Source organism: Mirounga angustirostris, unplaced genomic scaffold, assembly GCF_029215605.1.
Source record: "Mirounga angustirostris isolate CCGP_5_RB_7025 unplaced genomic scaffold, mMirAng1.0.hap1 SCAF_9, whole genome shotgun sequence".
NCBI lineage: Eukaryota > Metazoa > Chordata > Mammalia > Carnivora > Phocidae > Mirounga > Mirounga angustirostris.
The window spans coordinates 42,028,966-42,046,757 of NW_026991717.1; the positions used below are offsets into that span (position 1 = coordinate 42,028,966).

Below are 17,792 nucleotides of genomic sequence, written 5' to 3' on the forward strand. Positions count from 1 at the left end.
GGGTTGTTAGCCAGTTGTTTTAACATTTTGAAGGTATAATGTAGTATTTTTTATTTTTTGTTTTTATGAAATATTGAAGTGATAAAAAGAAAATTTATAAAATATGAGTATGATTATTTTTTGTATTTATTTTGATAAGGGAATCTTGGAACTGACTAAAAACAATTTGGCAGTCTTTTTTTTATTTGCATGAGAAGGTATGGGTAACTTTTGCTATCGGGAATACAAAATAAAAAATTAGTATTGATGACTCAGCCTTTTCTCTTGTACTCAAAGCATATTTAAAAAACTGTATCTTTCTTTTGTTAGTATCAATAGAAATGATATATGAGCAAAATAAATGAAACCAAAATATTTTAAGAAACATATATAATAGATTATTGCCTTAGAAATATTTATTTCTCCCCAGGAATTTTCTGTGTAACTAAGTCCAGATGAACAAAACACATTGGTTTGCTGTGTTTCCTTGCAGCCCAGAGCCGAGATAGAATGGGAAAATTTTTCATTAGTCCGGATATGTTTTTCAGGTTGCCATGGCTCTGTAGAAAAGAGTTCCTCTGGAAGAATAACACTAGGTGAGCAGGCAGCTGCTTTAGCAAACCCTCATGACCGGGTGGTGGCTTTAAGGAGAGTGACTGCGGCTGCTCAGGTTCTTCTGGCAAGAACCATGGTAATGAGAGCTCTGTCTCTTCTCTCAGTCAGGTGAGTATTATTTTGTGTCAAATGATGCTGTTAGTTTCTAGTATATATTAGACAGGAGCCTGATATTTTTTGGGAGAATGAGATAGAGTTTTTAGAACCTTGAATATCTCCTGTCGAATGAAAGAAGTTAGACATAGTTATCATTTTTATTCATTCAGTCAGTAAATACATAGCTCTTTTTGGTAGAAAATAGCACCACTATAATAGTTGAGTAAACTGCAAACATTTTTTATTATCTGAAATGGGATACTAAGGCTATCGGTCCATTTGGTGCAAGATAAAAATAAAAGTTTGAATGAATTTTTCTGCAAAATTGACCAACTGTGTAGCTACTTCAACCTGCAGAGTCCATCATAGAGATTCCTGCCATGTTCATATTGTGGAATGTTATATTTAAAAAGGAAGAAAGCCAAGAATATATAAAAGACATCCATTTAAGATCTGGTTAAGCAAAGGTATATAACTGTAAATCAGTGAAGACAGGAGGACCCTGAAATAAAAACTCAAAATAAAATTTAGAGGAGACTCCTGTATTGGTTCAAGAATAGGTAGTTTGGAGAGTGGAGGAGAGAGAGTTTAGAAACTAACCCATATATATAGATAAACACTTGATTTATAGTTTGATTTATGATTGTGTTTATAACGCAGAACAATGCGGAATTGATGTCTTTTCAGTAACTTGGGCTAGGTTAGAGGCGCCTGGGTGGCTCAGTCGTTAAGCGTCTGCCTTCGGGTCAGGTCACGATCCCAGGTCCTGGGATCGAGCCCTGCACCAGGCTCCTGCTCCGCGGGAAGCCTGCTTCTCCCTCTCCCATTCCCCCTGATTGTGTTCCCTCTCTCACTGTATCTCTCTCTGTCAAATAAATAAAATTTTTTAAAAAATCTTTAAAAAAACAGGGGCCTGGGTGGCTCAGATGGTTAGACGTCTGCCTTCGGCTCAGGTCATGATCCCAGGGTCCTGGGATCGAGTCCCGCATCGGGCTCCCTGCTAGGCGGGGAGCCTGCTTCTCTCCCTCTGCCTCTGCCTCTCTCTCTCTCTCTCTCTGACTTTCATGAATAAATAAATAAAAAAAAAAAATTTTTTTTTTTAAATTAAAAAAAAAAATCTTTAAAAAAACATAGTAACTTGGGCTAGGTCAGATGGTTTATTCACATAGGAAAAAGTGAGTCTTGGCTCCAACCTCACACTAAATAAAACAAGTATTTCCAAGTAGCTCTTAGACCTAAATGTGAAAGATAAATCAGTAATGTTTCTGTAAGGTAGGAAGAATTGATTCTTGATCTTGGGATAGGCAGAGATTTCTTAAGAGAGTCACAAAAAGCATTTATCATAAAGAAAAAGATTGATAAATTGGACTACATTAAAAAAGAACTTCTGTTTAGCAAAAGTCATTAAGAAAGTAAAAAGAAAGTAAAAAAACAAGCCACTGAATGGGAGAAGAATTAACATTGTATATAGCCAACAGAATATGTAAAGAATTCCTATTAATCCATAAGAAAAAGAGACAACCCAAAAGAAAAATGGGGAAAATGCAAAATAATATGAGAGGATCTCCAAATGGCCAGTGAACATGGAAAATGAGGTGGTCAACCTCAATAGTCTTCAGAGAAATGAAAATGAAAACCCAATGAGATATTAATCCACACCCACCAGAATGGCTAAAATTTAAAAGACTGGGGGGAAAATGTGAGCAGGAGGATTGGAGCCCCTAGAACTCTCATATACTGCTAGTGAGAAAGTAAGTTGGTCCAGCTACTTTGAAAAACTGAAAATAGTACCAACCAAAGGTGTATATTAACATACTCTATGACCCAGAAAGCTACTTCTGAGTATACATTCAACAGAAATGCTTATATACGTGCACCCAAAGACATAAGCAAGAACATTCGTGGCAGTGCTGTTCATAATAGCCCCGTGCTGGAAACCACCTAATTGTCATCAGTATGGATAGATGAATTGTGGTCGATTTTATTACTATGTCCGTGAAAATGGGTATCTGCTGCTATAAAGCAACAACATGGATGAGTCTTATAAATAAGCATAGTGTCGAACAAAAGAAGCCAGACACAAAAAAATACAGACTTCAGTATCTTACTTATATAAAGTTCAAAACAGGCAAAACTGATTTATGACTTTAAAAGTCAGTGATATTGGTTAACATTTGAGGGCCTAGTGACTGAGAAGGGCTTAAGCAGGCTTCTGAGGTATTGGTAATGTTCTGTTTCTTGATCTGGGAAATGCTTACATGGGATTGTCCGGTTTGTTGAAAATTCATAATTTGTGAACTTTCCTGTATATAATACTTTGGTAGTTCAGTTATGCTTCACGTATATTCAATTAAAATAAAATAGGAAGGTGTTAAAAGTTTCAGTAACCGTTTCCAGCTTACATAATATTTTTTGACTTCTCTTAGGATATATATGACTCGTGATATTGTTGTTGGTACTTTGATATGATATGTGGGACTCCAAATGGTCCCTTCAGAAAGCTGTTCTCTTTATCCGTCTGAAGTGTGTTTCTTTCCTGGCAGTGGCTCCAGTTGCAGCCTGGCTGCTGGTCTTGAATCTCTGGGGCTTACAGATATCCGAACCCTGGTTCGATTAATGTGCTTGGCTGCAGCAGGGAGAGCTGGCCTCTCCACCAGCCCTTCTGCCATGGCCAGCCCCTCAGAACGCTCTCGAGGTGGGCACAGCAAGGCTAGTAAGCCCATCTCTTGCCTGGCTTATCTGAGCACAGCGGTGGGATGTCTGGCATCAAACACTCCAAGTGCCGCAAAACTCCTGGTGCAGTTGTGTACACAGGTGAGCTGGTTTTCAGTGCTTTTCTTGTCGCGGTGCTTATTTCTGACCAACTCTTAAAGAGCCCTTTGAGGTGAAATCTTTTTGTTCCCAAATTATATGTAAAAATTAAATCTCTTTGTTCCAATTGCCTCTTCAGAACTTGATTTCTGCTGCAACAGGTGTAAATCTAACCACAGTCGATGATCCAATTCAGCGAAAGTTTCTCCCCAGCTTTCTCCGAGGAATTGCTGAAGAGAATAAGCTTGTAACCTCCCCAAACTTTGTTGTAACTCAGGCCCTTGTGGCATTACTAGCAGACAAGGGGGCCAAACTGAGACCTAACTATGATAAGTCAGAAGTTGAAAAAAAAGGTAAGTTGCATACCATTTACCATTTAAATATATAGTCTTGTAACCAATTTGATTCATGCTTTTTAAAACATGTTTTAGAGTTGTTGTAAGTGATGAATTACATAGCATCATGTGTACTTCTTAAGTTCAGATCTTTTCATTGTGCATGGAAACAAATATTAGAAAATGTATCAAATTTGTCTTGGTTTGATTAGATTATTCTATTAGATAATGGTTTGAGTCACCAATAGATAGTAATTCTGGTTAGGTTTCCTTAATAAAACCTAGATAAAGATAGTGCTATTTTTCTCTTTGTCGTAAGATGATAACAGTTTGAAGGGATTCTTTAATCACTATTGTCTACCCTTCTCTTCATCAGGAACATTTGGCCAAGATAGATAGGCTTTTGGATCTATCAGCACAGCCCCTTGACTGGCTGTTATGATCACTTTTGAGTAGCAGAAGCCAAACTTACTTTTTTAGGGCATCCTGCCTCTGCCCTGGCCTTAAAATCATTTCTGCTGCATTCTCAGTCTGTGTGGCCTTAGAGCAAAGACGATTGATTGATGTATATAAATGTGTAATTACAATGAATCAGATTTACTATAGAATGTGACATGAGATAAATACTTTATACTTGTATGCATATCTTAGTGAAATGATTGCTTGCAAAAGTGCTAATTCTTAAAAGATATGGGTTAACCCATTTTTTTTTTTTTGTTTACCACCACCAACTCTTACCTGGGCATCATTTCATTGTTTTGTTTAAGCAGGTTTAACTGCCCAATTGTATGCCCATCCTTCCTATGATCCTTCTGCTGTAGGCCCTCTGGAGCTGGCTAATGCCCTGGCAGCCTGCTGCCTGTCCTCCAGGCTGTCCTCACAGCATAGGCAATGGGCTGCTCAACAGCTTGTGCGCACTCTTGCTGCACATGACCGCGACAACCAAACTACTCCCCAAACACTCGCCGATATGGGAGGAGATCTCAGAAAATGCTCCTTTATCAAGTTGGAGGCTCATCAGAACAGAGTATGTATTTTGAGCCCTATGTGTGTTAATCACCTATGTAAGATAAAATAGTTTCTTTCCTTCTCAAAGAGCTCAAAGTTCAGATCTTAGCCTCTCTCTCACTCTCTCTCTCACACACACACACACAAAATTATCAATATTTGTCTAGTAGTTACAAGCTCTCCTGTCTCTTTAAGTTGACATAATAGTATACAAATAGAAAAATCAGATGGGGGATGAGAAGAAAACCAAGGGAATTGCCTCACAAAAAATGAGGGCTTGTCCATGCAAAAGGAAAAGAAATTGTTCTCACTATTTTAATTTAACTCACTGGACTCCAGAGAATTGACAAGGGGAGTTTAGGAAATGAAGACTGATCTCCATAATTTACCAATTTAAAAGTCACTTCTTAGTCTGTACTGTTTATTTTGTAGAATGTATAAATATGTTGAAATATTTATACTTTATTGAATTAAATAAACATGTTTAGTAAAGATTCTAATACTATCTTCAATAACTCAAATGTTTGGGCATAGTACTTTAAAGCCATACAAATAGATGTATGTTTACAAGCCAGTTAGAAAAGAGTGAGACTATGTATACTATGTTATAACGTGAATGTTTTTCTTTTACAATTTCCTTGTAGATTTTTTTAAAAATTTGATAGAGAATGACAATCATTTTAATCAAAACTTGCTTAAAATTGTTGGACTTTTTCAGAATGAAATCTTGCCATTTGCAACAACATAGGTGGAGCTAGAGAGTATAATGCTAAGCGAAATAAATTGGAGAAAAACAAATACCTTGATTTCACTCCTATGTGGAATTTAAGAAACAAAACAAATGAACAAAGGAATAAAAAAGAGACAGGCCAAAAAACAGACTCTTAACTATAGAGAAAAAACAGAGGGTTCCAGAGGGGAGGTGGATAGGGTATGAGTGAAATAGGTGATGGGGATTAAGAGTACACTTACTATGCTGAGCACTGAGTAATGTACAGAGTTGTTGCCTCTCTCTGTTGTACATCAGAAACTAATACAACACACTATGTTAACTATACTGGAATTAAAATTAAAAACTTAATAAAAAAATTGTTGGACTTCTCCAACTTTTCTAGGTAATGACTTGTGTTTGGTGTAATAAAAAAGGACTCTTAGCTACAAGTGGCAATGATGGTACCATCCGGGTGTGGAATGTTACCAAGAAGCAATATTCCCTGCAACAAACCTGTGTGTTCAACAGATTGTGAGTGCTAACATCAGCTCTCATGTGTAACTTTTAAAATAAGAGAATCCTGACATGCTTCGTTTTGGTTGTGTTAACATAATCAAATTGTCACTAAACTTTATTACAATTTTTCTTATACAGTAGTCTTACTATATCTCCAGTGTGTTTTTAAATTTCCAGGATAGTAATTAAGAAAATAAAAATTTTAACTATCAATATCTGGATTTAACTCAGAATTAAATCAAGGTCTACTGTGTTAGCATTATAAATGTGTTAAATTCTATAAAAGAGTAGCCTAATTTTCTATCATTCTTTAAGGATTATTTAGGAATTAATGATATTTCCTCTGTAGCAGAATGTACAGCTTTTATAGTTTTGTAGCTAGCTATAGGTATTTCTTTTCTGAGAACTTCCCTAGAGATTAGGCAAACAAGAGTCAATGTGCTCTGAATAATAACCAGATATACAAACCATGCAGAATCAGAATGTCTTTGGGGCGCCTGGGTGGCTCAGTCATTAAGCGTCTGCCTTCGGCTCAGGTCATGGTCCCAGGGTCCTGGGATCGAGCCCTGCATTGGGCTCCCTGCTCCGCGGGAAGCCTGCTTCTCCCTCTCCCACTCCCCCTGCTTGTGTTCCCTCTCTCACTGTGTCTCTGTCAAATAAATAAAATCGTAAAAAAAAAAAAAAAGAATCAGAATGTCTTTGTTGACAAGGTAAGCACTACATTAAATGAGTAGTCTAAGGATCACTCTTTTGTAATTCTACATTTTTCACATCGTGATAAACACTAGTGAATATGTGATTGTCAAATTCTGCTAGCCAGGCTTTCGAAATTAAGAATCTGTATTATGTACTCTAGTCCATACAAAACCTTTATTTTAAGATTTGGGGGTTAGTATATTTTTGGATGATCAAGATTAGAATCCCATATGTGTCTCTCATATTCTAGAGAAGGAGATGCTGAGGAAAGCCTGGGGTCACCCAGTGATCCAAGTTTCTCACCTGTTTCCTGGAGTATCAGTGGTAAATACCTAGCTGGGGCCTTGGAAAAGATGGTGAATATTTGGCAAGTTAATGGTAAGAGTCATGCCAATACTAGCAAAATACTGAAGGTACTTTTTAAGCCTTTTTCTTAGCTTTCTGAGTCCAAATACTCTCGAAACTCACATAGATCTATGCATTTTTTGGTTTAAATTAAAGTTGTAGATCTATGCATTTTTTGGTTTAAATTAAAGAGGATGATGGGGGCGCCTGGGTGGCTTGGTCAGTTAAGTGTCTGCCTTCGGCTCGGGGCATGATTCCAGGTCCTGGGATGGATCATCACGTGAGCTCTTTGCTCAGCGGGGCGTCTACTTCTACTTCTCCCTCTCCCTCTGCCCCTCCCCCTGCCTCATGCTCTTTCTCAAATAAATAAAGTCTTTTTAAAAATTAATAAGGGAAGCCTGGGTGGCTCAGTCAGTTAAGTGTCTGCTTTCGGCTCAGGTTATGATCCCAGGGTCCTGGGATCGAGTCCCGCATCGGGCTCCCTGCTCCGTGGGCAGTCTGCTTCTCCCTCTGCCTCTGCAGCTCCCCCTACTTCCCCCTGCCTTCTCTATCTCTCTGACAAATAAATAAATAAAATTGTTTAAAAAAATCCATTAGAGGATATGCTCATTTCCTGACTTTTTTCTAGGAGTTTCAACTAATCTGGTAGCTATAAACTAAAAATTCTTTTCATGTACTACTATAAGTGTTCAGAATAGGATTTGAGCTATGAATTTTTAGTGATAGATTCTTTTGAATCACTTGAAATATTTCTATTAAAATTGTTCATTTCACAAGTACAAACTCTTGTCAATTTCTAATAACATGTCTGAAAAGTAAAAATCATTATTGTAACTTGGGCTTATCCATATTTTTGTTTGTTTTTGCGTATTTAAAGAATGACTATCTGTTTCACATATTTGAAGGAACAGCTAGCCTTAACTGTGGGGAAATTTCTTATGTTTCATTATCAGTAATTATAGGAGAGGACTTAATTAAGCATTTGACATTTCTATACTGAATATTTTCCTTTACTCCCCCTTTAATAAAGCTATCATTTTTGTCCCATTAGTAGTTACAGAAAAGCCTATGAATTTGATAATCATGTGTAGTATATAAATAAAGGATCCTGCCTTGTAGTCATATTCATTCTTAGTCTATTAGGAAATTGGGGACTGCCTTGAGTGTACTATTAGAATTAAGTAGTAGTTATTTTTGTATTACAGTTTTTGAGAAATTAGTAACAACTATTAATATTTTCTCCCGCTTTAGGAGGAAAAGGATTGGTAGATATTCAGCCTCATTGGGTATCTGCCCTGGCTTGGCCAGAGGAAGGTCCAGCTACAGCCTGGTCAGGAGAGTCTCCAGAATTATTGTTGGTGGGACGGATGGATGGATCTCTAGGACTGATTGAAGTTGTTGATGTATCAACCATGCACCGTCGAGAATTGGAGCATTGCTATCGAAAGGATGGTAAATGACTGGACTTGTGTCTAACTGAGAATATATTCCCCCAATCAAGAAAACTTAATTTTTTGGCACTTTTAAAAATGTTGAATGAATACTACTTTTGGCTTTGTTCTCTAAATTTTCCGGTTGGTATTTCATTTTAATTAGTTACGAAGTTGAAAGATACTTCTCTTCCAACACCTATAATACATCTCTGCCAGAATGAGATCTAATAGTATTATATGTCATTCATCCTTTGTGTAAGTATCTGAACACTTAGAGTAGGGCTCCAAGTCTCCCTTGAAAGTTAGGAATGTCCAAGAGAAAAAAATTATAATCATTGGTAGAAGTGAAATTGAGGAAATGGGAGGAGGCAGAGGGAAGTTCCTGGTGTGACAAGAAATAGTAGGAAGTCTACCTTCATTTATTTTCTCTGTGTTCCCTTTGGATGCCTAGGCCTATCTTACTACATAGTTAGTTGTTTTGGGGGATTGGAACATTTCATAGATCACAGTCCCAGCTTACATGGTATTCTATTAGCAGAATAGAATGAGGTTTGTTTTGTTTTGTTTTGTTTAATTAAATTAATTAATTTTTTTTTTTTTTAAGATTTTATTTATTTGACAGAGAGAGACACAGCAAGAGAGGGAACACAAGCAGGGGGAGTGGGAGAGGGAGAAGCAGGCTTCCTGCCGGGCAGGGAGCCTGATGCAGGGCTCGATCTCAGGACCCCGAGATCATGACCTGAGCCGAAGGCAGACGCTTAACGACTGAGCCACCCAGGCACCCCTAATTTAATTTTTTTAAATCGGTAATGCCTTTATGGGGTTGAAAAATTTTTAAGTTTAAAAAGATAAACAGTGAAAAGTCATTTTCCCACCTACTCAGTTCCCATGTCCCCATTCTACTCCCACAGATAAACACTGGGTTTTGTTTTTGTTTTTGTTTTTGTTTTTTACCTCTCTTATAGCCTTCCATTTAAAGAAGCAAATATGAATATAGATTGTTAGAAATGGGACATGTAAGGTAGAATATGGAAACACACTGAGTAGGGAATATTAAGCAAAAGAAGGGACAGGTAATTTTCTTTCTATGACTTGGGTTATTTCATTTCTCAGTTTCATGGTAGAATCTGGTCCAAAAGGAAAGAGGCCAGTACATTGACTTGGAATCAGCAAGGAAATTTAATTTTTCAATAATCACCTGAAAAAAATGAAAGATTAAAAATGAGGGTAGTCCTTATCACTTATAAATAACACTTTTAGGGGCACCTGGGTGGCTCAGTTGGTTAAGTGTCTGCCTTCGGCTCAGTTCATGATCTCCAGATCTTGGAATTGAGCCTGCATCAGGCTTCCTGGTCAGCGGGGAGTCTGCTTCTCCCTCTGCCTGCCACTCCCCCTGCTTGTGCATGTGCTCATGCTCTCTCTCTCTGTGCCATAAATAAAATCTTTTTAAATAAGTAAATAAATAACACTTTTAAAGTGGGTTACCCAGAATCCCTGCTCTTAGCCTATCTTTTGTCTAATAAATGCATTAAAGATTTGGAAACTTACTTGCAGTGGTTGTGGTAGCATATATTTGTTGCAAAATCTGTCTTAAGTTAGACAATGACAAAGGAGTCACTTAACGTCTTTTTTTCTTTTTAAAATTTTTGTTTTTACCATGTTAGTGTCTGTAACTTGCATTGCTTGGTTCAGTGAAGATAGACCATTTGCAGTGGGATATTTTGATGGAAAGTTATTACTGGGAACAAAAGAACCACTTGAGAAAGGAGGCATTGTTCTAATTGATGCACATAAGGTAAAGCATCTTTACCAGATGGTTACTTTTTCTTGTTTTTTATTATATAGTATTGCTTGGTACTAGTTTTTTTAAACTGTTTTACACCAGGCACTTATGATTTGATATTTTACTGTTAAAGTCTTTGGACCGTGTATATGCATGGAAAAGTCTATGTAAGAAAACCATCAAGCCAAGAAGTAAAACCAAAACTGAAATAGAAACACCCTGTCAAATGCTAGAAACTCCATCTATGAAGAATGATTCTTTTACCTTAAAAAGAGATTGCCGGTTCTGATGATTACAGAGGCATTAGTGCATGAAGGCAGGAGTTGGAAGGTTTGAAGGAGGGTAAAAATAAAAAAGTGTCAGAACACAATGATGACAACCATATAAACACATAATATGTCTTAGATTCTCATATTCACTATTTTGTTATGAGGGGTGCCTCTTTTTTAAGTTCCTTCTTTTTCATATTTTAATGATTACAAATGAATAAAACTATTAAAAATGCTAATGAAAGATGAATATTCCTTCTGAACCAGAATTTCATAATTCATTTATCCAGCTAACATTTACTGAACTTTGGCTGCAGCAAATATATATAATGCAGACTATATTACAGGGTGAGTTGGTCTAGTGATTGGGAATGACAGTATCTTACTTGCATAAAATGTTGATTTCAAAATAATTGAGTGATGGAAGTATAGGTCATAAATTACTGAGTTTAAAGTGTTCGTGAAGGAAGCATTACCATGATTTTTCTCTCTTTCTACCATTTTAAGGATACTCTTGTTAGTATGAAGTGGGACCCAACAGGTCATATTCTTATGACATGTGCCAAAGAAGAAAATGTGAAACTCTGGGGGCCTATTTCAGGATGCTGGCGTTGTCTACATTCACTCTGCCATCCATCTATTGTAAACGGCATCGCTTGGTGCAGCCTCCCAGGGAAAGGATCCAAATTGCATTTACTGATGGCTACGTATGTTATAATTTTGTGTGTGTGTGTATCTTAATTTTTATATTAAGTATAGACTGTTACTTAGCAGTAGTCTTAAATGGCTTATTGCCCGTTACTATTCTTATAATGTGTAATACCATAAGATGGTCTTACACAAATAGAGAACAGTTTTCAATGTGGAACTTGCTATGCGATCTCCTTAACTGGGTGTGATGTTGCAGAATATAGATTCTATTTATATTTCTTATAAAAGATTATAGCATACCTATTATAAATAATTTTAAAAATAATATTGTAGTAGTTTTTATCAGGTCTTAATTGCTATTTGAAAATATATTTACTTCTGCATATTGACATGTTTTGGTTTTATATGATCAATTTTTTTAAGTGGCTGTCAGAGTGGCTTAGTATGTGTTTGGTGTATTCCACAAGATATACAACAGACCAGTGTGACTAGTTCAGAAGGATGGTGGGACCAGGAGTCCAGTTGCCAGGTAAATGTTCTGGTGCTTTTGAAGATCTTATCTGAAACCATAGATGGTATATGTTATCAAAGTAATCCTCTGTGATTACTGAGATACTCAATACTTAGTATGCAAAAGAGCAGGATCCATTAGGGAAACATGAATAATTGTCATATTTTGTGTGTTTTCTGAATTAGCTTTATTTTTTATAAGTCAGGACAGCATGTTTGCTTATTAAAGCGAGATATTCAAGAAATATTGAGTGGTGATCATTTATGAGACTGGATATATTGGAAACTACGGATAGAGAAGTCGTAAGTTAAGTCTTCGGTACAGTGAGATAGCACCACAGGAGCACCCCCATCCAACCAAAGAACCTCCTGCTGATACCAGAATTCTACCTATGAAGAATAATGCCTTTAACTTAAACAGAGGTTACAAATTCAGATAGATGCTTACAGGGCCATCTAGAAGCTAGGAGTTGGAGGTGTGGAGAGGGTAAAAACAAACAAAAAACCTAGAAGTATGCATGCTTCCTATAAAGGACACAGCTGCCACAGACTTGATTGTCACCCTCCAGAAATGAGACTATTGTCACCAGATTGTCTCATTTTTTTCTGATAGAAGTAAAAAATCCAGTGTTTTAAGTAAAATCTCCCAATACTAAACCTTGGCACCTGACTTAAAATTCTTTAAAACACCAGGTGGCCAGTCAAATGGCCTCCCTGAGCTAACAGTTTGCATCCTCTGTTGCTCTCTCTTTTGCTCATGATACAAATACCCCTGGAAGAAATATGCCTTATGTCATCTTTGGGTAAATACATACATCTGGTATTATACTCCATCAAAACTAGAAGGAAGAAGGAGAAAGAGGTGAAGAGGGAGAAGTAAATAGCTCACTAATGGAAGGAAAATGTCACAGAAGTGGAGGTGGAAAAGCACTAGAGATAAATCTGATTTGCTCTTTGTGCTAGACAGTAGACCTTTGGACACGCCTCACCTATCTCACTTCTAAAACCTGCACAGCAAACATGAAAATAGACACCATGTGGCAGTCAGAGCCATCGGCCAACAAAAAGAAGTACCTGGTCAATAGAGAACCAACATGTGCAATTCATGAATTTTAGGCGCTAAAAATGAAAATTACATAAAGCTAAATTTAAAAATTAAAACACTCATTAAAAAGCATAAGTTAGAATTTTTCTATCTCTGAGGGATAATTAAAACTTAGAAATGTCAGGCTTTAGAAATGTAATTTCTGCCAGTTTGAAGAATAGGAGATTTACTTGGAAGTGTGTCAAAAAAAGATGAAACTCAGCTTCAAAGAAGCAAAGGAGAACCAGGTTGATATTTTATTATTTTCTCAAGCTAAACCTTAGGAGAGAGTTACCCTTCCCTCCTCCCCAATTTTATGCTAAATTATAAAATATAAAATTTTCAAGAATGAATTCTAAATCTTGAATCTATAAATTTGTTTTAATTACAATATATATTAAAAATAAAAATAAATTGCAGGATGGATATAGGAAATCGACCGGAGCCAAGTGTGTTTATCAGCTGCGGGGACACATCACCCCTGTCCGGACTGTTGCCTTTAGTTCTGATGGGTTGGCCCTCGTGTCTGGTGGACTAGGTGGGCTCATGAACATCTGGTCTTTAAGGGTAAGAATATAGATGTTATTTTTATAACTTACATATAATAAAATTTAACCCAACTAATCTTAGGAATATTTTGTGTACTAATATCTTGGACACTCAAGAAACTCTTCTCAAAATTCTCTACCCTTTAATTTTTCTTATTGATATAGTTTCAAAGTCATCTAGAAAAGACCCCAGAAAATTGGAGAGTAGCTATGTAATTGGACATTGCTAAATTTAGCTGGTGTAGATTTTAGAATATGTTTTTGTGAATGTGAAGTATAAATTTAAAATGTAAATGAGGACTGGGGCGCCTGGGTGGCTCAGTGGGTTAAGCATCTGACTTTGTTTTGGCTCAGGTCATGATCTCGGGGTTGTGGGATTGAGTCCCGAGCTGGGCTCTGTGCTCAGCAGGGAGTCTGATTGGGATTCTCTCCCTCTCCTTCTCCCCTTGCTCATGCCTCTACCCCCCACCCCCACCACTCGCTTTTGTGCGCATACTCTCTCTCTCAAAACAAATAAATAAATCTTTTTTAAAAAAAAATAAAGACTAAGGTTAAGTGATTTGTACTGATATAAATACATCTCATTTTAGGATGGCTCTGTCTTGCAAACTGTTGTGATAGGCTCTGGAGCTATTCAGACCACAGTATGGATTCCAGATGTTGGGGTAGCTGCTTGCTCAAATAGATCAAAGGTAATTTTGCAATTACATTAAATTCTAGGGTATAAGTCTATAAGGTACCTTAGAATTATAGTCTAAGCAGCCCACTTTACGTAAAAGAGGAGAAAACTGATAGCCAGAGAGCTTATTACTTGCCCAAGATAATATAACTATTTAGTGATAGGAAAACTAGCCTAGGCCTCCTGATTTGTAATCTAGTACTCTTCCTACTATACCCTAGACTTTGGTGAAAATGTTTAATTATTGAACAACTTAATTTCCACTGGAAGTTACAAAGTGGATTTTTACTTTCTGCCATGATTTTTTGAGGTAGCACTAAACTGTCTCAAAAGAATTTTTTCTAAAAAGGAGGACCAGGCACCTGGGTGGCTCAGTCATTAAGCATCTGCCTTCGGCTCAGGTCATGATCCCAGGGCCCTGGGATTGAGCCCCACATCGGGCTCCCTGCTCCGCGGGATGCCTGCTTCTCCCTCTCCCACTCCTGCTGCTTGTGTTCCTGCTCTCGCTATCTCTGTCTCTGTCAAATAAATAAAATCTTAAAATAAATAAATAAATAAAAAGGAGGACCAAAGACACTTAACTCAAGTATACAAAATGTATCTTGGCTTTCAAATGTAATATTCTAGTTTAAAAAAAAAATAGTAGCCCCCTGCTGTGAAGTAATTCTGATATGACATTATCTCCTGCGGTCTTCCTGTTTATACCCTTAATGAATAGAAGCCAAGGTGCTACTTTAATTTACATTTTATTAGTTAAAAGATTTTTAAATTGAACTGTAAACCTGCATGAACAGTCTTACTAGAAGTAAAATACAGAATCAGAGCCAAGGCAATGGTGGCCTTTGTAGAATAAATCCTACAGCCACAATTAGAACAGTGCTGCTTCTCTTGCAGTTATGTCCCTCAGCAGGCAGAGGACTCCTTCCTCTGGTACCCTCGTGTCATGTCACGCTTTTGAAATATCCTAGATACCTTGTCCTCCAAGTCCTGTGAAATAGTAACGAATTCACATGTCTCTTTTTAAGGAGAATCAGCAAATGCAAGGTAGCTCACAAATTTTATGGTTATTCTTATTCACTTGTTTTTACTTAGACAACATTTAGGATATTTTGAAGTTCATAGGTATTAAAGGTACAGCATAAAATGTCCCAAACAGCAAAAGTGTTCAATGCAATAACTGGAAAGAATTTCGGATATGAACGCTAATAAAATTCTCTCTTTTATTTTTTACTTAAACAAACATACCACACGGCATGGTTTGTTTTCCATCAGGATGTTTTGGTCGTGAATTGTACAGCAGAATGGGCTGCCGCCAATCACGTTTTAGCAACCTGTAGGACAGCCCTGAAACAGCAGGGTGTTCTGGGATTAAACATGGCTCCCTGCATGAGAGCGTTTCTGGAGCGGCTACCCGTGATGCTTCAGGAGCAGTATGCCTATGAAAAGGTAACTGATGACACTCACTGCCGCAGACCTACAGATGATTGCTGCTCCGGAATTTAAATTGCAGCTTTGAGTTTATTCCTCAAGAGCATAAAGTCTGAGGAAAATGAGTGGGGCTATTTGGCAGAATCAGATACAGTTAAGTCATGTCTAAAATGGTTGTTCAGTAATCCTCAGCCTGCTTTTACTTTATTTTAATGGGAGTAAAATTTTAAAATAACCCTCAAATTTGTATAGTGTTTGTATAATTTTTTTTTCAGATTACTTATTCACTCCAAAACTTCTTACAATACCTGTGCTGCAGAGTATCACCTTCCCTTTTCTGACCCATTAATTTATTTTTGTATGGTTTTGCCATCCTGAAGTTGGGAGGTGTGGGGTGGATATGGGTGTCAGGGTGAATATTGTTTATCGGGTGAATCCATGTGGAAAGTTTAGTGGAAGAGGTAAGGCTGAACTGAGTAGGGTCCTTCAATACTAGAATGAGGAATAAGGGAATTTGGACCTGTAGCCCAGGCTGTGATCCAGGTCTTCCAGCCCTCAGTAGTCACACTGTGTTGCCCCTAGGCAGAGCTCTCTGGGGCTTTTTTCTTCTTTTTTGGCCAAGCTACATTAATGCAATCAGCTGTTACTGCATCCGGTTAACTTCACTGATGTATTTGCCCAAGTTTTCTTTTCTGAATCACTCAGCGTCTCACAGAGTTGCTCTGCCACAGTTAGGGAGGGCCACGGAAGAGGGATCTCCCTTGATGGCTACATGGCTACCAGGATTCTCTTGTAAAGAAGGAAATGTGAGAAGGGAGCAGGTCGTCGTGGTTTAGTTATCTGCTTATCATTATTATTACTATTCACGAAAAACTATAGTGAAAATATACTGCTAAATGCATGTGATGTCCTGGATTGGATCCTGGAACAGAAAAGGGGCATTAGTGGGAAAACCAAATAAAGTCCTGTGGTTTAGTTGGTATTGTAGCCAATATTAATTTCTTGGTTATATAAGATGTTATGAAGGATTTACAGGAATTCTCTGTACTATCTCTAACTCTCTGTTGTATCTAAAAATTATTTCAAAGTAAAAATCATAAAAAAAAATAAATTTTTTGTGTTTTTGGTTTTTTTTAAGTTTTTATTTAAATCCCACTTAGTTAACATACAGAGTAATATTAATTTCAGGTGTAAAAAAAGAGTAAACTTAAAAAATACAATTATAGGTTTTTAGAATACAGTAGGTTAATTTATCATATTTGGTACAGGCTCTTCAGTTTGACTTTCCTGTATTTCCTCTTAGCCGCATGTGGTTTGTGGTGATCAGCTTGTTCATAGCCCCTACATGCAATGTCTGGCTTCCCTTGCTGTGGGACTGCATCTGGATCAGCTGTTATGTAACCCTCCAGTGCCACCACACCACCAGAGCTGCCTCCCCGACCCAGCATCCTGGAATCCAAATGAGTGGGCCTGGTTAGAATGTTTCTCAACCACCATAAAGGCTGCTGAAGCCCTGACCAATGGAGCACAGTTTCCAGAATCTTTTACTGTTCCTGATCTAGAGCCTGTTCCAGAGGATGAACTTCTATTCCTAATGGTAAGCGTAGTATGAGCTGCTACTGTTCACAGCTGAGATTGTATCACGGGTGTTTAGCAAGTAGCAGACCGTCAGTAAGTATTTCCTAGCTTGGATAGCTAGAAGCATGCCCTTAGATAAACTTAAAATATTTTGCTTTCAGGTAGTCACTTTCAGTCTTACGGCAGCCCTCTATGATGACAAAGATTGTTTATACAAGAACTGTGAAGCTCCTGTAAACTTGGTGGTTTTCGGTGACAGAGTCCCATATTTTCTCATTTTTTGTCCATAGGTTCCTTGTTTAGTATCTGATTTTATACATATTTTAATATCTTTTCCTGGGTCATCCTGGGGGATTTATTCCACCTAAAGATTCTAAATTATTTGCCACTTTAATCATGTTTTAATCACCATAAAATGAGAATACAGAAGAACAGCATTCTAGTTGTCATTTCTGTGATTGTATTTGGGAGCGTCCAGATGTAGAAACTGTGATGTAGATGAGATGCCTGTGTAGACAGAGCAGGCCAGTGCCTGACCTGACAACCTATTTACTTAGTTAAGATTTACATACGCAGACATTTGAATACAAAAATATAGATATAAAACAAATATGAATTGAGGGAAATTATCTAAATATAATTTCTTTATAGCTATAAAATATAATTTTTTAAAATTTTTTCAAGATTTTATTTGTTTATTTGAGAGAGAGAGAGAG

At 37.2% G+C, this 17,792-nt stretch overlaps 1 protein-coding gene across 12 annotated transcripts in view; it reads left to right on the forward strand.

Moving 5' to 3' along the window:
* The window catches only part of HERC1 (HECT and RLD domain containing E3 ubiquitin protein ligase family member 1), a 190,223-nt gene that overhangs the window by 147,579 nt on the left and 24,852 nt on the right, over positions 1–17,792 (forward strand). For 10 of the 12 annotated variants that reach the window (XM_064570326.1, XM_064570333.1, XM_064570334.1 and 7 more), the window contains 14 exons: positions 528–702; positions 3,234–3,504; positions 3,641–3,854; positions 4,604–4,863; positions 5,960–6,087; positions 7,019–7,146; positions 8,365–8,565; positions 10,211–10,341; positions 11,106–11,305; positions 11,673–11,778; positions 13,264–13,410; positions 13,982–14,083; positions 15,343–15,516; positions 16,802–17,095. In XM_064570326.1, coding sequence (XP_064426396.1) covers positions 528–702; positions 3,234–3,504; positions 3,641–3,854; positions 4,604–4,863; positions 5,960–6,087; positions 7,019–7,146; positions 8,365–8,565; positions 10,211–10,341; positions 11,106–11,305; positions 11,673–11,778; positions 13,264–13,410; positions 13,982–14,083; positions 15,343–15,516; positions 16,802–17,095 — 2,531 coding nt within the window. The remainder of the gene's footprint in view (positions 1–527; positions 703–3,233; positions 3,505–3,640; positions 3,855–4,603; positions 4,864–5,959; positions 6,088–7,018; positions 7,147–8,364; positions 8,566–10,210; positions 10,342–11,105; positions 11,306–11,672; positions 11,779–13,263; positions 13,411–13,981; positions 14,084–15,342; positions 15,517–16,801; positions 17,096–17,792) is intronic. The other 2 variants (XM_064570331.1, XM_045899900.3) reach the window with 2 other exon arrangements.